Source organism: Podarcis liolepis (assembly GCF_965112155.1).
Source record: "Podarcis liolepis genome assembly, chromosome: Z".
In the NCBI taxonomy this organism is placed as follows: Eukaryota; Metazoa; Chordata; class Lepidosauria; order Squamata; family Lacertidae; genus Podarcis; species Podarcis liolepis.
This window is the reverse complement of record NC_139570.1, coordinates 39,072,885-39,095,920: the sequence shown is the minus strand read 5'-3', so window position 1 is coordinate 39,095,920 and position 23,036 is coordinate 39,072,885. Positions and strand designations below refer to the sequence as shown.

The 23,036-nt window shown below is 43.8% G+C and overlaps 1 protein-coding gene across 16 annotated transcripts in view; it reads left to right on the top strand.

Annotated features, from left to right (window-relative positions):
* MAPKAP1 (MAPK associated protein 1) overlaps positions 1–13,499 on the top strand; it is a 180,283-nt gene extending 166,784 nt beyond the window's left edge. For 7 of the 16 annotated variants that reach the window (XR_014521594.1, XR_014521595.1, XR_014521598.1 and 4 more), the window contains 3 exons: positions 860–985; positions 7,141–7,238; positions 12,787–13,499. Coding sequence is in view for 8 of the 16 variants with exons in the window: in XM_083485909.1 (XP_083342035.1) it covers positions 860–985; positions 7,141–7,238; positions 12,787–12,912 (350 nt within the window). In the remaining 8 variants the exon portion in view is untranslated. Of the gene's footprint in view, positions 1–859; positions 986–5,619; positions 5,795–7,140; positions 7,239–12,786 lie in introns of all 16 variants that reach the window. The other 9 variants (XM_083485910.1, XM_083485904.1, XM_083485908.1 and 6 more) reach the window with 4 other exon arrangements.
* The last annotated feature ends 9,537 nt before the right edge of the window (positions 13,500–23,036 follow it).

The window sequence follows — 23,036 nt, the reverse complement described above, 5'->3', positions numbered from 1 at the left end:
CACACCCAGTAAGGTGCATCTTCCATGATGGATTGAAACCCCTGCCTCCTGTTACTCTCCCCGCCATAAGCATTATTGACATCTCTGACTCTGTAATGGCCCCCGAAAAGGGCTGACTCTTTAAAAAGCTAAAATAAGAATTTGAAATAAAGTTCCGCGTTCTGCTTCTGTCAGCTGTGAAATACCAGAGCGGAAGAGACGAGATAAATCACCAGATTTAAAAGCGAGAGAGGCCGGCAGTGAGAGGCCTTGCAGGGGCTCTGTGCTAAACAGTAAGCCTGTAATGCAAAGGGTCAGCAACCGTCAGCCCCCTGAGCCAAATCAGACCCGTGGATCGCTGCTGCCACCCCACCACCCCTTCCTCCTTGACCTCTGCAGCACTCGAAACTGCCCTACTGGCAAAACTAGTTTGCATCTCTTTAAATAAAAGGAGGGAATGCCAGAGCCTGTGAAGCGGATGTGAGCCTTGTCGTTCAGCCCAAAATGTGATCTTCCCAGGCCTGTTGCTGCTGTTCCTTGGTAAGCACTGTGTCTCTCAAACCCTGTATTTTTGTGCCACCTCTTCCTCCTGGGAGGTGAGTCTTAATTATTCCCACCACACAGATGGAGAGCCAGACTGCCTTCCGCGGGGAGCCCTAGGGTTCTTCAGAAGCTCCTCGGGAGTTTCTTGACAGGAGGGTCAAGAATGATAGACAGGCGTTCCTTCAGCGACAGCTTGGCTGATATTTCCCCCTGTAACATGCAAGGGAGTGCGGCGCAAAGGGTTCCTGCAGCACCCCTCACAGTCCATGGGCTGAACTTAACAGATGATGCTAAATATGGCCCTTGGTGGTGGTTGCTTTGTCATCCTTAATAACAGCCGCAATGGGTGATGCTTCCTCACTGCGGTTTCCACCCAGAACGAACGAAAGGAAGAGGAAAGAAAGGAAGGATGGAGGAGGCACAACAAGCAACGTGTTTTGCATCACATCTAGTTTGACCCTGAGTATGTACTATTAGTGTTTGTTTGTTCGTTTGTTTGTTTTGTTTTGTTTTGTTTGTTTTGTTGTTTGTTTGTTTTGTTGTTTGTTTGTTTGTTTCAGCCTCCACCAAATGGGTTCCCTCCATCTGTTTAAAACTACAACTTTTATTAGCTGTAGTCCAATTAATTTGGGGGTGGGAGGTGGCATCTGAATGGTAACGGCTATAGGAAGAGCCTGTTAGCAGGCCAGTGGCCCATCTAGTCCAGCATCCTGTTCTCACAGTGGCCAACCAGATGCCCTGATAGGGAGCCCTCAAGCAGGACCTGAGCACAACAGCAACTCCCCCCCCCCCTCCTGTGGTTTCCAGCCACTTCTATTCAGAAGCATGTAGACCTAGGTTGCAGGTGCCTTCCCTTCACTCTGCATCCTCTGGTGGATCTGGCACCCAATTGTCCCCTTCCCCTTGACACCTTGCAAGGTTGGGGAAGATGTCATTTGAGCTCTCTTTTCATTTTGGAGGCAGTTCTCAATGAGCCAAAGAGAGCAGACCAGGCATTAGGGAGGGAGGATATTTGCCAATCACAGTTTCTCTCCCTTTCTCATTTTATTCTTCCAATCAGTTTCTGCATCAGCTTGTGAATTTTGTTTGGGTGAAAAGGTTTTCATGGAAAAATTGTTAGCATTTTAGTAGATGTATCTATATACAATTTTGCAGATTAGGTTTCATTTTGCATTTTGGTATGCCATTTTTCCTAATGTAATGTTTTTCCCCCTATGTTATTTACACTAATATACACATTTTACACCCAATTTGTTTATTTGTTTGTTTGTTTATTGGATTTTATGGGCATTTAAATTAATATTTTAGTTTGTTCTCTGTGAGCTGCCTATATGCTTTCTGTCAAGTAAACAGTACAATGGTACCTCGGATTACAGATGCTTCAGGTTACAGACTCCACTAACACAGAAATAGTACCTCGGGTTAAGAACTTTGCTTCAGGATGAGAACAGAAATCATGCTCCGGCGGCACAGCAGGAGGCCCCATTAGCTAAAGTGGTGCTTCAGGTTAAGAACAGTTTCAGGTTAAGAACGGAGCTCCAGAATGAATTAAGTTCTTAACCCGAGGTACCACTGTATATAAATTTTCTTAGATGAAAAAGAAAAAACTGTATGCACTGTCTGGAGTTGGAGAAACCACATAGCAAAATTTGAAGAAGTGCAGGTTTCAAGGGATAGCCGTGTTTCAGTTTTTAGATTGTTTTGGGAAGTGCCAGTTAGGAACATAGGAAGCTGCTTTATATGGAGTCAGACCATTGGCCCATCTAGCTCAGTGTTCTCTACACTGATTGGCAGGTGCTTTCCAAGGTTTGGGGCGTACCTAGAGATACCATTGGGTATTGAACCTGGGACCTTCTGCATGCAAAATGGATGCTCTACCACTGAGCTACAGCCCTCCCTTAAGACATAGGAACACAGAAAGCAGCCTTGTATGGAGTCGGAACACAGGTCCATCTAGCTCATCATTGAGTACCATGACTGGCTATCCAGGGCTTCAGGCAGATGTCTCTCTCAGACCTACCTTGAATGCCATTGGAGATTCAGCCTGAGACCTTCCCCAAGCAAAACAGATGCTCTACCACTGAGCTGTGGCTCCTTCCCTGGATATATATGGGGTATATAGGAAAAGAAACTGCCTTATAACAAGTCAGACTGAAGGTCCATCTAGCTCAGTACTGTCTGCATGCTGAATGGGGAGGAGGCTGAGGTGTAGAATGGGGAGCGCCAGGTGGCCATGGCCCTGGGAGCATATTTCCAAGAGGGCGAACGACAGGCTCCCTCATCAAGGCAAGGCTTTCAGGGCTGGGGTGGCAGTTCGGAGCTGCCCTTGCACCCGTCTGGGTCCCTGGGCTCCCTTGACCTCTGTTCCTGAGCACAAGGGCCACCAAGGGCAGCTTCCCCCTCCCATGCACTTTTGGGCCAAGGGAGCCAGGCAGGAGCTTCACTGAAGCACCCTCAGCAGAGGGCCCTTCTCCAGCCTGCCTCTGTTCCTCTTGTCCCTCCTCAGTGCATGGCGGCAGCACCCTTCCCCTTCTTTTCTCTAAGGTCCAGAACCATATTTGTCCCCCAGGGCTGAGGTTCCTCATCTTATTCCCAGAAGGCAGGGAGCGTTGGGAAAAGGGCCTCTGGATCTGATCTCACTTGGTGAGCAGGTTTGTGTGTGAGAGGATAGGTGGCTGTACCACTTAGAACTCTTGCTTTTGGAAGGTCTTGGTCTCTTGCCCTTAGTGCATTTTGCCCACACCAGTAGCAAGCAACAGTGCCAAATACTGGTTTTCTTGCAACAAGGAGCAACAGAAATAACCACACACCTATAGACTCCCAGTTTAGAAAATCTGTGCCCCTTCTCATGCAATGTGATTTCTCTTTTGCTTCTGTGATTTAAAGTTTGGTTTTGGATCGTCCACCAGGTTTTTTTCCCCAGTGGAGAATTAATAATTCCTGATTAGCATGCAATAACAGTGTTTAATTAACGTGTTGTGATGAAATACGAAGGTCTCCAGTTTGCTGGCCATATATCAGTTTATTTGGGGAGATCTGGAGAATTAAGCTACTGTAAAAAAGGTTTCAAATCCGCTCCCCTCCGGGAAAAGTGGATAAATCTCCATTAAAATGCTGCTGTTATTTTTGTAGATTCGAGTTAAAGTTGGACCTTTGGACTGAACACATTAAAATGAAAATGGAGAGGACAACCTCTAATACATTAAATCTTAATTGCCAATGCATGAATTTTCATGTGAATGAAGGGCACCAAGTATCCTGTGTAGGGCCTGACTGTGGAACATCTATGTAAGGTGTATCCAGAGCAGCCATGTAGGGAACAGAGCAAAGAATACTTAGAGATTACCCAACAACAGAGATGTAGAACCTTTTTCAGGGAAGGGCCATGGTATCTTGGTGGTAGAGCATCTGCTTTGCACACAGAAGGCCCCAAGTTCAGTCCTTGGCATTCCCTTGTAGAGCTGGGAGAGACTTCTGCCTGAATCCCTGAAGAGCCATTGACAGTGCATGTAGACCATGGGTAGGCAACCTAAGGCCCAGGGGCCGGATGTGGCCCAATTGCCTTCTCAATCCGGCCCGCGGACAGTCTGAGAATCAGCGTATTTTTACATGAGTAGAATGTGTCCATTTATTTAAAATGCATCTCTGAGTTATTTGTGGGGCATATTTTTTCCCCAAAATATAGTCCAGCCCATCACATGGTCTGAGGGACGGTGGACCAGCCCATGGCTGAAAAAGGTTGCTGACCATGTAGACAATGCTGAGCTAGATGGACCAAGAGTCTGTACAAGGCAGCTTCTTGTGTATTCGGTGCCCACCAAAATAGCAGAGCATAAACTTCTCACTGCACACTCCCATCTGTCACTGCTTCTTGAGGAGTCCACCAGCTACCTGGCACAGTGTTTCCAGACTTAAAATAATCACATTTTCAGAGTTTAATATTACTGCCGGCATACCCCTTATTGGGCAAAGGTTAGTTTAGGGTAGCTTTAGTAATACTATTTTATCCACATGTCCAGCATCTCCCAGACATATCCAGGATTCATCTGTCAAAAACAGTGTCCAAAAATTTCCGGAAATCAGTAAAAAAATGTCCAGTGAAAGTGGCAACCCATGTCGGAAGTGTTGATTCTTTGGCGATTTCCTTTAAAAAAAACAGCTCGGAAACTTCAACAACTTTACAGAAGAAAGCTCAACAACTTTTGTGTCTGGATTTTCACTTTTTGAAATATGGCAACCCTAATTTTATTTATGAATAGATAGGTAGATAGTTGCACGCACACACACACACACACACACACACACACACACACACACACACTCCATGTACCCTATTAAACCCTTTTGTATATCTCCATGGGTATGTGTGCCACTTTGGGAAGCACTGTCTGAGAATATTAAAGCAAACTTCCTTTCCATAGAAACTCCCTAGAGTCTGATCCTCAGCATATTCATTTGGATCTTCTTTTTGGTGGGGGCAGGTGGGAGTTCATAGCCAAACTTAAGCTAGCACAGAACACATCTAGCTTTATTTCATGCAGTATTATATTTGAACTAGATATTTCTGAGTTTTATTACAATGTTTTTGTAGTCCCCTTGGGAGTGAGGTGGACGGTGTTAGAAACCGAAGTAAAACCTAGATTAATAACTTAATGTCCTACTAGCACCTACATAAAACAACATGTAAAATAACCCAGTATAACTGTGATTGGGTTTCTTGGGTGGGGAGGGCAGGCTGAACGCTCTGTAGAGCGACTCCCCTAAAGAAGTGAGCTGAGTTGATAGCAGAGGTGACATTTCCTGGTTCATAGATTGGGTATCTTAGCCCTGATGACTGACCGGCTGCTTCTGCAGGGGGTGGGGCACTGCTTGTGCCAAAATCACCGAAGCCACTCCCCCCCACCCAATTTCTGGAAGGCAAAGTCATAAGATTAGCCACCTGAGGTGCTTAATCAAGAAAGAATGATGGGTGCCCTCCATGATTCCCTCCCCCTTTTCAAACAACATTGCATTCAGAGCACTTTACTGTTTGAGATCTGGGGTGGGTGGGAGTAAACATGTTACAGAAGCCGTATTTTTCCCTGTTAAATATTAAAGGTACCCCTGACCATTAGCTCCAGTCGCGGACGACTCTGGGGTGGCGGCGCTCATCTCGCTTTACTGGCTGAGGGAGCCGACGTACAGCTTCTGGGTCATGTGGCCAGCATGACTAAGCCGCTTCTGGCGAACCAGAGCAGCGCACGGAAACGCCGTTTACCTTCCCGCCGGAGCGGTACCTATTTATCTACTTGCACTTTGACGTGCTTTCAAACTGCTAGGTTGGCAGGAGCTGGGACCGAGCAATGGGAGCTCACCCTGTCGCGGGGATTCGAACTGCCGACCTTCTGATCGGCAAGTCGCTTTATTGAACCTTTATACATCCTTTTAAACCCACAAGCAGGACCTGAGCTTAGCAGCACCTGCTCCATCTGCAATTTCCAGCAACTGATATTCAGAAGCAGTAGCACCTCCAAGCATCATAGCTAGTAGCCTTTGACAGCTGAGCTTATATATTGAGGTGCTGCTTATGTTTTGTTGCACCTTCAATCATTCCTTAGTAAATCAACCTTTTGTTTTTATTTTACTTTTAAGTCCCCCACCTCTCCTCCACAGGCAATGGCAATTATTGGAACAATTTGCAATATCCTTTTTCTCCCTAACTAGGGTGCTTAAGCAGGAATCCAGTCCAGGGACCGGCTGGCACCCAACTAGCCATGTGGCAGATATTTGCATTTTTCCCTCCGGAGGGGAAGCTACAGGGGGAGGGAGAGAGAAGAGGGGGAGGGAGTGAACTTTCCTTGATAGGAGTTCAGCCTCTCTGGTGAGCCACCCCTCGCCTTAAATTGAAATGACATGGGAAGGCTGTCAGGCTCCCTCCTGCCGTCTGTTCTGCCGATGGTATGCTAAGATCGCCATCTGTGTGCTCTTCCCTCTCCACTTCCTGTCATGCCCACGAGCTTTTGCTGAAAGTTTTCAGAGCAATCATTCCCAAACTGTCTGCTGCTGGGGAGCACGCAAAGTGTGCCTCAGGAGAGAAGGGCCAGTTTTCTCGAGAGAAGAATTAAATAGCGAAAGGCTCCCAATCCAATCCAAAGAAGATTACCCACAGAAGAGTCTGGTTCCTGAGTGAGTCCCAAGCCTCACCTCCTTCCAGTCAGCCTCCACCAGGTGTCAGAAACACGTAAGGTGCAGTGGGATCGTTTGGTCATGCCTTGCAAAGGAGGCTCCCTGCTGCCTCTCTGTGCAGCTTCTCTTGACTTGCCTTCTTCGACCCAAGAACACCAGGATTCAGACAGAGATACAGTGGGTAGGCTCCTCAGAAGGCAGCTAGTTCTTATTCTTCTGAGCAGTTCAGGGCACAAGCCAGCCAAAATGATGCCCTTTTAAATTTCTTCCATTTCAGTGATGAGTGAAACACCTTTCTCATTGTGTCCCCAATTTTAATTCAAGGGAGGTGGCGATGGGGAATAGGTTAAACACTTATTCTGTTTTATTTATTCCAGAATGGGCTTTTGTGAACACTGCATTTTGTCATGTCAATCCTTTCTCTTTTCTTTCTCCCTCTAATTCCTTTAACAGGCCATGCAATATTTAAACTCGCATATCTAAGCAATCACGACTACAAACATCTCTACTTTGAGTCTGATGCTGCTACTGTCAACGAGATTGTGCTGAAGGTATGTGGCTTCCAAAGAATTAGTTGTTGGGTCAGGGGTCCATTTGCTGGGAGGTTCCAGTTTGCTATGACCTGGGTGAATAAATACTTGCAAGAAGCATCCTCAACAAACGGGCAAGCATCTGGTTCTCAGTTCCACACTTACACACAACCTTCCTTTTCTTGCTTCTGAGAATCCAAGCATTGCTCTCACTTTTGCTGGGTTAAAAGCTGGAAATGTGCTTGTTTCGTAAGCAAAGCAATAGGAAGGTCAAAGACTCACTTTGTTGCCAAGGGCCATGGTTTTGCGCTCAGGTTGTGTAGTCATGGAGTGCTCTTAGTCTAGCACTGGGGAGTTTCAGCCGTCACGTGCCACAAGCTAAGAGCAGGCCTACTATGGAAATATGCTTACTGAACATCTTACTCAAAGGAGCACACGCAAGCAAGTCAAGGTACAGGCTACAAGGGAAAGTATAAATATACCCAGAGGGTTTAGCCAGCTTGATTTGAAGAATGCATTCTCTCTCTCTTTCTCTTTCTCTTTCTCTTTCTCTTTCTCTTTCTCTTTCTCTTTCTCTTTCTCTGACCTTAAATACCAATCATTTTGAGGCCACGAACTTGCAAAACTCCTTTACTGAAACCTGGTTCCTGTAAGAGCCTGTCCCCGCATGCAAAAGCCTCTGAAAGGCTGTAGCATCTAGCTGTAGAAAGCATCGTCCAGCCCCCTCTTGCCCCACTCTACAAGCTGCTGTCAGAGTCTGAATTGTTTGTCAGCAGCTTTTTCCTTTCCCCAAAATCAAGGTAAGGATAAGGCTGCAAACGGGCACCCTAGTAGTCCAGTGTGCTTGTAGTAGTTGTTGGCACTGATAGCTACTGCAAGTGCCTGGGAACTTCATTAGGTATGGATAGGCTATTGGTTAAACTACATCTGGTTCTTTCAAAAGAAAATGTGGGGGAAGGGGTGAGCAGCTGGCACACTTGGACCAGAAACAGGTGGCCCCTGCTACCTGACAAGTTGGCATAGGCACAATATTTATCTGATGCACTCTACTGAGTATTCAGACTTTATGCCATAGGGTCAGGCATGATCTTGACCTTGGAGGAAGCAGCCAAAAGTGGATTCAGCATGGACCTGGTGCCTGATCCTCCCATTTCATTGGAGACAAGTTTCCCCTCCTTCCTCCGCTATCACATGCTTTTAGCTTCAGCCAAGCTCCCAAACACCCACGACCCAAGCAGACGTCCTCCTTGCATACGGGTGGCCTTGGCTAAGCGACGGCCCTTTTGAAGGATTTAACAAATGGGAGTGTTCTTTGAGCATAGTGTGGAATATTTAAGCATGCATCCCACTGCACTCGGGCCTGGGCTTTATTGCTGCTGTTCGTCTTACTCAAAAGATTTCAGGAGTGTTCCATTAAAAGCATGAGTATGCTCTTGACATCTGAAAAACTTTTGGGTACCGGTTTTCTGATTCTAGCTCCTGGATTGTGGGGGTGGGGTGCAATCAAGTGAGTGAGTTTCATTTCCCCCTTTACAGAGACCCTTTCGCAGGTCTCCAATCCCTGGCACTGTCTTTTCCATTCAGGCTGTTTGTTTGTTTGTTTGTTTGTTTGTTTGTTTTGAAGGGAAATCTTTCTCCCTTTTTTATTGCTACGGTTTACTTTCTTTTCTTTAATTTAAGGAAATACAGCTTGCCTGCACACCCCGGCTGATTTACTTTCTGAAACGAAGGCGCTTAATGCTGTTGGAAGGTTAAACGGAACTTGCTGCCATCTATTATTTTTATGGCAATTTAAAATTTTCTAGTGATAAGCTTTATGTGCCATTTCCAGTCCTTAACATTTTTCCCTCCCATGTAAAGCTTATGGCAGTGTTCAGTAACTGACATATGCTAAGGAATCTTGGTTCTCACCCACCACCCAAGCAAAAAGAAAGGGCTCGGTGCAAACTCCCATCACCAAGCACCCCTCCTTTGTCGTTGCCTTCACCATTCACATTTTTACAGCATCCCTAGAGAGTTTTTGGCATTGCTTTTTTTGGAACTCTAAAAATATTGGTAGGTTTGGAGGAAGAGAGGTGGGAGATGATGGAGGGTGTAAGGCTATCAATGGTTACTAGCTGTTCCTGCTCCACCGGTGGAGGCAGGATGATTCAGAATATCAGTTGCTAGGAATCACAAGTGGGGAGAGCACTTCTGCAATCAAGTTCTGCTTGCAAGTTTCCCATAAGGACACCTGGTTAACTACTGTGGAAACAGGTTGCTGGACTAGATGGGTCTTTAGTCTGACCCAACTAAACCCTTTACCTACTGTTGTCCTTCCTTGGTTTTTGCGTATTTAAAAAAAGGAGTTAAGATCAATGGTCCCTGCTTCTTGTACTCCCACAATAGCATTGGCAACTACATGCAACCATAACTAGGCATGGATTTGATAACCCCAGTTTTTGTGTGAAGGTGGAGGAATGATCTTGGTCCTCAAGGCTGCCAGCTGTCCTCAGAATTTATTTAGTTATTGTTGTTATTGCTGTTGTTATTTATTGAATTTTTCTACTGCCCTTCATCCAAGGAGCACAGGGAGGTTTACCATATAAAAACACAAAAATGCATCACATAGTTACAAGCAGAAACAATACCCGCCCCACCCACATAGTTCAAAAGGCCATAAATTATTTAATTAGCCAAATGCCTGGGAAAAGAAAAAATGTTTTGCCTAGCACCTGAATATATGTAACAAAGACACCAGGCAAGCCACCCTGGGAGAGCATTCCACAAACGGAGCCACTGCAGAAAAGGCCTGTTCTTGTGTTGCCACCCTCCAGGCCTCTTGCAGAAGAGGCACGTGAAGAAGGGCCTCAGATGATGATCTGGGTCAGTTCATATGGGAAGAGGCAGTCCTTAAGGTATTGTGACCGTGAGCGATTTAAGGCTTTATTGGTCAAAACCAGGACTTTGAATTGGGACCAGAAACTAAATTGGCATCCAGTGCAGATGGGCCAGGGTCATTGTGATATGCTCAAGCCGACACGTTCCAGTGAGCAACTGGCCATTGAATTCTTCACCATCTGATATTTCCAAACCATCTTCGGAGGCAGCCCCACGTATAACATGTTGCAGTAATCTAACAGAAGCACACTAATTAGCAAGTAATTAGGAGCACAGGTAGTTGCCCTACCTAAGAGTCAGGCCATTTCCTATGCAGCTTAGAACTGTCTACCCTAACTGACAGCAGCTCTCTGGGGCTTCAGACAGGGATCTCCTGGTCTTCCTTGGAGATGCTTGAACCTAGGACCTTCTGCATGCAAAGCAGATGTTCTGCCACTGAGCTACACCTCTTCCCCCAAGGACTGCTTGAGCCTTGCCTACTTCCAGTCATCCTTCCTTAAGAGGGATGGGTAATTTGGCCATTTCTCTATGGAGTCAGGCATGATTAAGATGTTCATACATTCCCATTGCTAAGGCACAGTTGAACTGACTCCCCTTGGTAGAAGCTGCCTGTTGTCTCTCTGTCTGAGTCACTGCTCTGAGCTTCTCTCCTTCCAGTGCACACCCAAGGGATTGACTTACACAGCAACACAGCAGAGCAGATTCTTCTGAGAATGACTCAACTTTATACCTAATGGTTTATCACTTTCTCCCCCCCCCCTTTTTCTAATCCAGAGGGGGGAAATGAACTTTGTCAGTAAGATGATTGGGGCACAGAGATAGCATTGAGTTTAATGGTATAATCATAATAGTGTCAAACTGGGACCCAGGAGACACAGGTTCAAATCCTCACTCAGCCATGAAGCTTGCTGAGTCACCTTGGGCCAATTGGGCTTTCTCTTGCCTTGGTCACCTCACAGGGTTGCTATAAGGGGAGGAGGAGGGGAGGAAGAGCCATACATACTGCACCATGCTTCATGGCAAAATGGCAAAATAAAATGTGAAATATACTAAATTAAAATCAAATGAAATTACTTTCTGGTTGGCAGGCAACTCATCCAAGTGAGCTAAGTCACATGCAACATACACAAAGTGCAACCTGGGTCGTGGTGATGATTTTGTTTGGGGTTGGTTGGTTCATGAATTCTCTGATTAATCCATTTATTTATGTAGAGGAAGGGATGGAGCTTGGCTCGTACTTCTCCAATTAGATCCTTTGCATGATCAAGAAATAAAAGACCTGAGACTCTACTTACCACGAAACCTCCATACATACATATACATGGGCATATAGATATATAGCTATTTAGATATATTCTTCCAATCCACCCCTAGCCCCCACAGCTTCATCTGCAACAGAAGAGAAACACCCTGCGGTGCATAAAATTGGGTGAGATTTCATGCCACAGCATATTAACCAGCTAATGGTGGAGCAAAGGGCGTTTTTATCTTTTGATTTTTGCATTAACCTTCCATTAAAATTATCTATGTGATTATCGCCCAAGCACTGGGAGATAATAAATTTTAAGGAAGAGCTGGCTTGCTAAATATCATTTAAAAATGCCTCCATCAAGTAACATGTGCCAAAACATCCTGGGCACATAAAAAACAACCAAGACCACAAACTTTGTAAGGAAAGAAGTGGCCTGGTAGAATAAAGTGCCCTTTATTGCAGACTATTTAATGGCTCATGCTCAGTACAGCAGCACCTTGCTGAGGAATGTGTCCAAGTCAGTTCTACTCAGGCAGGACCCATTGAAATAAATGCACCTAAATTAGCTATGCCAGCCAATTTCAGTGAGTATTCTGATTAGGACTTACACTGGATGCAACCCTGAGTAACAGTGTTTATCAGTCAAAGAGTGATCAGTGCCAGTTTTCTGGATAGAAACATAGGTAGCTGCCTTGTACCAAGTCAGGCTATTGGTCCATCCATCTCACTCTTGTCTACACTGACTGGCAGGGGTTCTCTGGGATTTGGGGCACTCTCTACCTGTGGATTCCAGGAATTGAACCTGGGACTTTCGCATGCAAAGCAAATGCTCTACCACTGAGCTCTGTGCCCTTCCCCCTAAGGATGTTAACATTAGGGAAAGAAGCCTGTAAACAAGAATTGTCTCTCTAAGATGGCCCTGTAGGGGACAGAATGCTATAATCAGCTAGGCTGCTGGTTTTGGATTGAGATGGGGTGGTGGGAGAAGGACGCTGAACAGCCTTCAACAGCTTGCTGCCCTCCAGCTGTTTTTGACTACAACTCTTACTAGCCCCAGCCAATACTCAGCTTCTGTTTTTTTGTGGGATGAGCAAATGTCAAAAGTCAATTCTTGGAAGGATGGATACCTTCCCAGGGGTAAGTGGGTGATGTTTTTTAAGAGCTGAAATGTGTGTTAAGACTCTGCTACTTGAAACAGCTCTCAGTCAGGGTTGGCATTTTCTTATAGCAAGCCACAAGCATGCAAAAAACCATGGGAGGCCGAGATTAATTTTTTTTTTTTAATCCCTTCTAGGATAATCCTGCCTACTGTGAACCAAGCCCTGTTTGAAATCAATGGGGCTTGTTTTCCAAGTAAGCCTGCTTAGGAGCAGGACTTTCTCATGCTGCTGCCTTAAAAGTGAAACAGCTCTTCCTCTGTGTTTTTTTTCCCAATAGGTGAACTATATCCTGGAATCCCGTGCCAGTACAACACGAGCAGATTACTTGGCTCAAAAGCAAAGAAAACTGAGTCGAAGGACCAGCTTCAGCTTCCAAAAGGAAAAGAAATCAGGGCAGCAGTGAAGTCTAGACTTGTCTGGAGTCCAGCTGCCCTGCTTGGGAATAAGTAGGAAACGCTCCCTCTGGGACAAGAGGGACTCATGAATTCTGGTGGCTAGTGGCCAGCCAGCATAGGAATTATTTTACAGGTATTATTTTACAGGTCGACATGACATATTTTACACAGCCGCTTTTGGCAATGGGCTTTGCCCTTTCATAGGAAAAGAAAAAAGAGCCATATCAGCCCCAAAGAGGACATAGTTGGGCTTTCAATGTCTCCCGCTGGGGCCAATAGAGGCCTCTATAGGCTTGACTTCCTGTTTGTTTGTTTGTTTGTTTGTTTGTTTGTTTGTTTGTTTGTTTGTCTGTTTTTGTAGAAATCTCCAAGGTACAGTTGCAAGGAAAGTGCCATAGGATCGCAAAAAAATAAAGTCCAGAGGTGAAAACCGAATGGCCCTTGTTTGTAGCCTACACACACACACAGGAGCGCACAGCTCACAGACAAACCCACAAAGACAAACGTATCGCTGCTGACATGATCAAATTTCCTAAAAACCAACAAACAGGACAAATGTATCCATTTTTGTTACTAATAAACAAATTGTACTCTTTTTCAATGTCTTAATTTCAGTGATTGGTTCTTTCAGTGGTGTGGTCAAAGATGGAAAAGTCGGCTGGTCTTGTTATCCCAAATTCATTGTCTTCTGCATGTACTGTTTTTCTTTACTCTGAAACATACACACATACATGTCTCAAATCATCCATTGCTCTGGACTTTTCGTGACAACAGAGGAGAAATTCAGTTGTTGCATGCATTTTTATTTATTTTGTAAAAACCTGCCTAATTGGCATTTTCTCAAACCAATACATGAACCTAAAACACTACTATCCCAGATGCCGCTCTCCAACCAACCAGTGTGTACAGAAATGCATGTATGAGAGGAAGGCGTGCGTTAAAAATAGGGGAAAATAGCATACAGAAATGCATTCTATTAAGTGAAACTACTTCCAAAAAATGTGTATATTAGACAAAGCTGCATACAGAAATTATTGGCAGAAATTTGCACTAAAATGTGGACGAATGTCCGTCCAGATTTTAGTAAGAAAATTGCAAATCGCTTGCAGAAATGTGGAGAACTAACTGAATTTAAGATTGGAAAAATGAAAAATGGAGAGAGCCAAAATAGGTTGGTCAATTCGTCCTTAGAGCAGGGCCAGGGATGTGGTCAGCAGGGAGGGAGGGGTGTAGGATAAAGCACATATCTCTGATGGGCCAGATTCAGAGAAGAATGTAAGAACATAAGAAGAGTTTGCTGGACTAGAAGAGTAGCCCGTCTAGTCCAGCATCACATTCTCACAGTGGCCAACCAGATGTTCCAGTGGGGAGGCAGCAAGCAGGATTTGACCACTCCTGTCTCCTCTTCTGTGGTTTACAGCAGCTTCTTTTCAGATGCATTGCTGCCTTGGGACGTAGAGGCAGAACACAGCCATCACAGCTAATAGGCATTACAAGCCCACTCCTCTCTTAATTTGTGTAACTTTAAAAAAAAGTCATCTAGGTTGTTGGCCATCACTGCCTCCTGTGGGAGCGAGTTCCATAGTTAAACTATGCACTGGATTAGACTCTTTGTCCTTCAAGAGATAGGGAGAGCTTTTTTGTAGCACTTCAGATCACTTCCACTGCATCCCTGCGTCTATCAGGTGGATAGACTGTCTCAGGGGGGAAGCCTGTTGTCCTTTCTGGATCTTACCTGCAACAGAATAAGCTGATGAAAGTGCTGAAGTAGACAACCACTCAAAATGCCCAGAAAGGTCATTTTCAATGCTCAGCTATGCTGCACGCATATATATATATATATATATATATATATATATATATATATATATCCCTGCAGATAGAAAGCTAGCTCAGTTAGCAAAAGGTGGTGATAGATCCTGTTTGTTTCAGGTGTCCAAATGCCATTTTGCAGGGAGTTTTGTGGGGTGGGGGAAAGTATTCACGCCTGTCCTCCTACAGGTTTTCACTGATCCTCCATGCAACAGCCCTATAAGGTAGTTCTGGTTTGTTAACAAGAAAACATTGCAATGAAGGAGCTGAGGCTGAGAGGCTATTTGTGACCTACTAAGTTCATGGCTCAAGCCAAGTAATAAGGTATGATTTCATTTGTGGATCTCCCAACTCACACCTAACCAGCTCTGCTAGGAATGGCAAGTATGACACTGCAATCCCATTTCCCGATTGCTAGGAATCCAACTCATCCCCCTTCTGGCTTCTGAGATTTTCCCATTTATTTATGGTATGTTCAGCAGACTGGCAGTTCAGGTTTAGAGAGAGAATTCCAAGCTGCATGTGCAGGCACCAAAGTTCTGCTTCATGGTGAATAAGTTGGCACTGTGGTGACTTCTCATGGGATTTTTGACTACCTTTAACTAACCTTCTGCTTTAAAGGCTGGTAACCAACTGAGCTGTTGTGGCATAACCCAGGACAGCCCTATAGAGGTTGTAGCTCCACTGCAGTGGGAGCCCATCTAATCACTGGGAAGCCATTTATTTATTTCCAGAGGCACCAAATTACAAGCCTAGGCTGTTTCCTGGTTGTGAACTGGATTTGGCCTTTGGGCCACCCACTTCCTGGTATATTGTGTGGCGGGAACTCTTTTCCCTGCCATGCACCTTCTTGGGAGGCCTGGAGAGAGTTCAGAGCACTTTCTCCCCAAGGAGTGAGATGCCCAGGCTCTCAAGCCCACCCTCTGGGAGAAACCAGAAGGAAGGAACCTCATTAAGGCAATGCTTGGGTGCAGCCCAGCCAAGATTAATGGGGGCAGTTATTCACAGAGACATGTCTGTAATGGAACCATGAATTTCCAGAGGAATCTGCCTCCCAGAGTTGTTGCTACATTTCAGGAGAGAGCTTCGGCTGAAATTAATGCTGCTTAAATCATCAGCTCGAGTGCCAAATGGCCTTCTTCATGGCCTCTGCCGCAACTGGGAGCCAGGCAAAAGGTTTTTACGATGCACCAAAAGAGGAGGAGGAGGGACTCTCTGGAGGGAGGCTATAAAGCAGTGGCGCTCAAAACTTCCTGCCATTAGAGATCCCTTCTGCACCCCCATACAGACATACACATCGGCTTTGTTTGCTAAGAATCCTTAATGCCTCTGCTGTGGAACCTTTGCCCCTCCTCCTTGGCTCACTGCAGAAGATTCTGGGAATCTCCACTGGAGCACGTTCAGTTCAACAATGCATTGGGGGCAAGGAACACTGGGACTTGCCAATGGTTGCTGTGGACTGAGGCAGCATCCAAAAATGTATGGCAGACCTACATGGCATCATGTGCCAGGGGAAGATAAAGATTTCAAGCAGTAGACTTGTCTCTCACCCAAATGCACTACAATGTCAAGAGTTGAAAGGTGACGGCTAGACTTCGATCTAGCATTAAAAGAGGAACAGAATGATTGCTTTCTTTTCCAACTTCCTAGACCATATAACCACAGACAGATCTGAAGATGTGAGCAGTGTCTAGAAAAAAATCAAGTAAAGCCCTAGCTGGAAGGACAAAGTGGTATAATCCCTTCAGCTACCTCAGAGCTCTACCACCTCAGTCTGATGCATATATAGGCCACCCTTTAGAATTAGCACAGAGACTGCTCTTCCCAGACTGGCTCCTCCTTTGGAGATGGGCAGAGAGTCAGTTGCCTGCAAATCGGGCGAGTGAATGGTTAAAGCAGGTCTCCTTGTCACGTTTTATTCTTGCTGCACACCTCTTGCTTTAAATGTAAAAATCTCAACAGGGTGATGTTGGCTATAAAAAGCCCTAAGCATGATTTGTGAACTCTCCCAGCCTTGGTAATCTCATCAGAGTAATGGGATTATATTTCAAATCGCCGTGGCCTGTTCATTACACATTTAAACTCCTTTTGACAGAGGAAAAGTTAAATAAAATGTGTGCGTCAACCGTGGTTGACTCTCCTGGCTCTCTCTCTTGATTAGGCAAACAGACGCTCAGCTCCAGAATGAAAAAATAATGCCCTCGTTTATTCACTTTTTCTGACAAGTCACAATAGATTTTTTTTAACAGCAAATGAGGAGGGCCTCTCAGGTGTGCCGAGGGGAGAGGGGCCTGAGAGCATCACCCCAACAAAGTTAATGTCTCCTCCAGAAAGGTGTTTAGGAACAACCAGCATGAGTGATCACATCTGGGGAAGGTGTGGCTGATTCCACCTCTGGCTACTGCCAGCATTTCTCCAAGCAGCTTGGCAAGGAATTAAGGATTATTCCACCCCTGGCTTGCCCATTGTTGCTTTATTTAGCTGCCAATATTGAATTGCACTAGTCTCTTGCCTTTTTGCCAGAATAGATATATGTCTAACCAAAGTTAGAGTCCTTTAGGATCAGGACAAAAGCCCCATCAAGTCCAGCACCCCCTTCTCCAAATGACTATAGAAAACCCACAGGTAAGGCTGAGAAGGCAGTAGCTCTTTCCTACTGTTATTCCTCAGCAACTGGCATTCTGAGATATCCTGGGCCCTGACCTGAACCTAGAAACTCCATTAACTGTCATGGCTAACAGCTGTTGGTAAGTTCACTCCATGGGTGTGACTAACTCCTTTTTCATAAGGTCTTAAAAAGAGCTGCACTTGATCAGATCCAAGAGAGACTCAGTCTAACATTCTGTTGTCCATGGTGGCCAACCAGATACTTCTGGGAAGCTGACAAGCAGGACATGAGCACAGCAGCCTTTCTTCAATTGTTTGTCCTCAGCCTATAGAACTCTGAGGTAGGTTGCCTTTGCACATGGAGGTTCTCTTGAGCTATCATGTTTCATAACCCATCAGCTCAGCAAACCAGATGAACATATCCAGAATACTGCAGTCAGCCGCAGTGTCTGGGCAGAAATCACGGAAATGTCTGGGAAAATCAGGACCTATGGCAACCCTAGATTAATCTAATTCCCCTTTTAAGCTATTTAAACATGTGACCACATATTGGGGCAGCAGAAGTATAAGTGAAGTAGGAGCCTCATATCTGGCATTGGTTGGGAATTCTAAGCAAGAAAAAAAACTGAGTGCTGTTTTTTAGTCAGTGGTTAAAATCACTACAGCTTTCAAAGGTTCAGTCTGCCATCTTGATTCAAAAAGCCTTCTGACTGTAGCCAAACATAGATGAAATATTACTCTTAGATCTCAGGAACCGTCATGCTGAATTGGGTTACGATATCTTAAGAGGCGTCCGAATGCATAGTGAACGAAGCTTTCCAAAATATATAGTAGTTCATGCAGATATGAACAAACCTTTCCTTTTACTTGTCCTGAATCCATAGATAGTTTTGTTGACACTGTGGAAGAAGAATAAAATTATAAAGGAATTAACGAATTAAATAAAATTGAAATGTGTATGAGAAGGGCTGAGGACGTGAAGGTTGAAATGTGAAGGTTGTGTTTGCAAGAGAACCTTGAGATAAGGACAGAAGGACATGTGAGCAGGACCAGCTGCTATAACTGTTAAGGACAAAGGGAGGAGGGAAATATAAGAAGCTGGTATGCCTTACCCCAATGGAAGCTAGTTGAAGGAAATATTGCCAAATATGGACACAACTGCCCTTTGCTTCCCTTTGCATAGGAATGCTTATGCTCTTTTTCATATTTAGTGTGCTGCCCCCCAACTACTTGCTGGTTTAGGCTGTGTCGCACCAGTCTTGCAATGCCTAAATAAATGTCCTGTTTTGGCGACAACTGGTGTCTGTCTTCAGTTGGCTGTTCCAGGCAGCTGGAACCCCAAAGCAACTACTCTATTTTGAACTTAAAAATGGAAAGCATAATGCTGGTGGTCAACAAAAGAGGTTTAAAGACTGTCTCAAGCTAAATCTTAAAAAATGTAGTATAAACACTTGACAACTGGGAAACACTGGCCTGTGAGCACTCCAGCTGGGGAACAGCCTTTACTAAAGGTGTCATGGGCTTTGAAAACACTGAAACTCAGGACGCAAGGGAGAAACCTGCTAAGAGGAAGGCACGCTTGGCAAATCCACACCATGATCAACTCCCACCCAGAAATCAATGTCCCCACTGTGGAATGACTTGTGGATCCAAAACTGGTCTCTACAGTCACTTACGTACTCATTGTTAAAACCGTGTTTATGGAAGACAATCTTACTCGGCTGCAAGTGATCGCCAAATAAGAAGAAGATTTCCCCAACAGTATCATGGCAGAGGGTGGGAAGAAAGGTCTCTCTATCTGTTTTCTCTATGCCATACATAGTGGGTTTTTAAAACAATTTTTTATTGCTTTTTAAGCAAATACAGTAACAATAACCATTGAACATCCACCAGTATATCTAATAGTGTTTGTTCTGCCCATTGACTTCAGACATAAGTTCACACATTCAGTGTTCAAACCTATTACTTAACGCAACCTCTCCACTGAGAAAATGGAGCAGGTATAATAAGGACTTGATTTTGGTCATTAACGTAGTTAAAGAAAGGGGTCCCTGTTCCTTGGAAGGTGTCTCTGTTCGCTATGCCTTTAATTGCTCTCCTGTGTCTGGTGAGAGGCTCAGACACTGCTATATCCCAGGTATTTTTCCCCATTTGTTCAGGGGTATTTCAATCTGGTTCTTCCATACATAGTTTTATAAAATCATAGAACTGTAGAGTTGGAAGGGACCCCAAGGGTCATCTAGTCCAGCCCCCTGCTCACCTCTGAGGGTGGTCCTTAGTCTGGCAATGAGAGGTCTATTCTACAGCACCTCTCCTCTCCTCAGTGAAGCCCGGCTGGCTCCAACATTGTCATCATTAGAGCATCAGACTTTTGGGGCAGCACAAACAATTGGATATTATATTCTGGCTGTGTTTTTAATGCATTTGTGTATTTTTCTTCCTGTATTTTATGCTTCTTGTGAATCATTTCAGGACTTTTTGTTGTGGGGAGCAAAGCCTTTCCTGGTGCACCACACCTAACACCTCCTACAAAAGAGGGTTTGTCCCTGGGGCAAACTGAAGGGTTCAAGCCTGGCTTGCCTTGCGGATACTTCTTCCACATGGCCTGAGCCACAATGGACATTGTCAGCTATTAGACGCCATTGCTTTGCCCAAGAGGGTGGACACAGAAGGGGGAAGCTGAGGACCACAGAAAAAGAAATGAGCAGCCACTTAAAGCAGGAATCGCCAACATGGTGCCCTCAAGATGTTATTGGACTCAAACTCTCTCTCTCTCTCTCTCTTTTGGAAAATAATATTTATTACTTTTCCAACAATTTAGACACAACACTACAAAAAAAAAAAATACAATACAATACAATACAAAAACACTACATAACACTGACACATTAAACTAACATAGCCAAACAAAAACAGTTTAAAACACATCAAACAATTTCAGTATCTTATCTTTCATTCACTTATTTCCACGACCCCCTCACACCTCCCTTTTTGTATTCCACTTCTATTAGTTGTTTCAGCAATTCCTTTCCATCTTCCTCTGTTTTCTATCCTATAATTATCTTAACACATTCTAACCTTATTTTTTCCTTTAATATTCTATTAATCTATTTATACTTAATTCCTTATAACATTTCTACTAAAGCCATATAACTTCATTCCAACATTCTTCTAGCATTCATTAATTTTGCAGTATTTCTGTAAATAGTCTTTAAACTTTTTCCAATCTTCTTCCACCGACTCTTCTCCCTGGTCTTGGATTCTGCCAGTCATTTCCGCCAGTTCCATATAGTCCATCAACTTCATCTGCCATTCTTCCCTGGTGGGTAAATCTTGTGTCTTCCAATACTTTGCAATGAGTATTCTTGCTGCTGGATTAATAAAAGATTAGGCCAAGAATTTATTTTATCGGATAAAGTCAAAAAAAGAGGAGTGGTCATTTACGCAAAGGAGAGCCTATCACCAAAATTTATATTTATATGATGCTGGATAGAAATTAAGTGGTTTCCAGCTGTAATGTTTTAAGGGAATATGAAAAATGGGTTGTTAATAGGGAAAAATCTAATGTTACTATTTTAAGACCAAAGATTAGGATAAACAAAGAGGGTAAGGATTTGCTGAGCCAACAAATTGAACGGGAATACAAAAAAGGGAGGTATGAGGAGGTCCGGGAAACAAGCTAAGGAAAATAAGTAATAGAAAAATGGAGTGGTTTTTTAATCATTTTTATTTTGTATTTTTTTTCTTTTTCATTTTGTATTTTAATATCTTAAAAAAATCTTAATAAATATCTTATAAAAATAATCTTTTATTAATCAATAACTTCCTGTGTAGCAGATAGGTAGCCGTGTTGGTCTGCCATAGTCAAAATAAAAAATTCCTTCCAGTAGCACCTTAAAGACCAACTAAGTTAGTTCTTGGTATGAGCTTTCGTGTGCATGCACACTTCTTCAGATACCTCAAAATAAAAAATTCCTTCCAGTAGCACCTTAAAGACCAACTAAGTTAGTTCTTGGTATGAGCTTTCGTGTGCATGCACACTTCTTCAGATACCAATAAAAAATTCCTTCCAGTAGCACCTTAAAGACCAACTAAGTTAGTTCTTGGTATGAGCTTTGAAGAAGTGTGCATGCACACGAAAGCTCATACCAAGAACTAACTTAGTTGGTCTTTAAGGTGCTACTGGAAGGAATTTTTTATTTTTCCTGTGTAGCCTAATCATATGTGTTTCTTGTAGACAAATCAAGTCCAAATGTTCTTTTTTCAATAAATGAAATACTCTCCGCCTCCTTTCAGGGGAGTTCAGTCCATTAACATTCCAACCCAGGACCTGCAACGCCATTGTTTGATTACTTTGGTGTCTCCCCAACTGCACCCAATGCTTGCTCCTCTTCTGTTGGTGGTGTTGTTGGGACTTTCGCTGGGGTTCCAATTCAAAAGATAATGTCGATATATCCAACGTTGGTGACCTTTTCTCCAATGCTCTTAATTCTAATCCTCTATCTGGTGATCTTCTGTCCAATTCCCTTCTGCAAATCTTCTTCGTAATTAGACAGAAATTTTATTTTATCATCTACTGATTTTATTTTTATTTTCCTTCCTTTGAAGCTGAAGGATAGGCCTTGAGGGAATTCCCACCTAAAAATAATTCTGTTCCTTCTGTTCCTTCTCAGTAGACCAACCAAGTCTCCAAAGTCAGACCTGAGATCCAAGAGATATTTTGGGATATCTTTAAATATTTCCACTCTTGACTGGTGTATCACCAAAGTCTTCTCGTAGTGCCAGCCCAAGATTTTATCTCTCTCTTCTTTAGATCAGAGGGTAATCAAACAGTCTCTTATTCTGTTCTTCTCCTTCTTCTCTCCTCTTCCAAGTCTAAAGGCCCTCACGATTTTGAACTCCTCTTTTCCCAAATCTACGTTCCAACAATCTGCAAATTCCTGCGTGAGAAACTCTGACAGAGAGCCCTTTTCCAGTTCAGGTACAGCTCTGATTCTCAAATTTATCTGTTTTTCCTTGAGTTCAATCATAGAAAGCGCCAACTTATGGTCCTCCAGTTGCTTCTCTAGTTCTGTAACTCTCTCTGTTTCCAGCTGAGTTACCTTCGCTTCCACAGCTACAACCTTCTCCTTGACCTCCTCTGCAAACTGTTGAGTTGAGTTAGACTCCTGAATTAATTTCTCAATAGCTTCTGTGTTTGAATTAACTTTTTGTCCCAAACTGTTTATACTTTGTGTATTTTGATTTATGCTTTGTGTATTTTGATCTAATTTTTTATTCATTTGTTCTAATGATTCATTTATCCTACTCAAAGCAAGTGCCAAAACATCTTCTGAACTCATTCCTTTTGGTTTAGATTGTGTTAATACAGCCACAGATGGAGCAGGGGGGCCAGATGTAGAGGCTCTTCTCTGCTGCCAAGATTTCCCAGACCTTGTTGTTTTGTCTTGAATTAGCGGGTCTGTTTTTTCTTTTCCATCTGCCATCACCCTTACACCCTTCAAGGTCACTCCCACAGTCCCAAAGTCTTATCTTTAGAATTGGAAAATTCCAGTCCTTGTAACAATTTCCAAGCCCTCCTCTAGAGGGAAGTAGCTACTAGCTATAGTGTATTAATCCAGAATGTCACTTTTCTTAAAAAACACAGTTGCACCAATGTAACTAGTATCAAGTCTCAGTTACTGTTACTCAGTTTCTTTTACTCCTTTAGTCC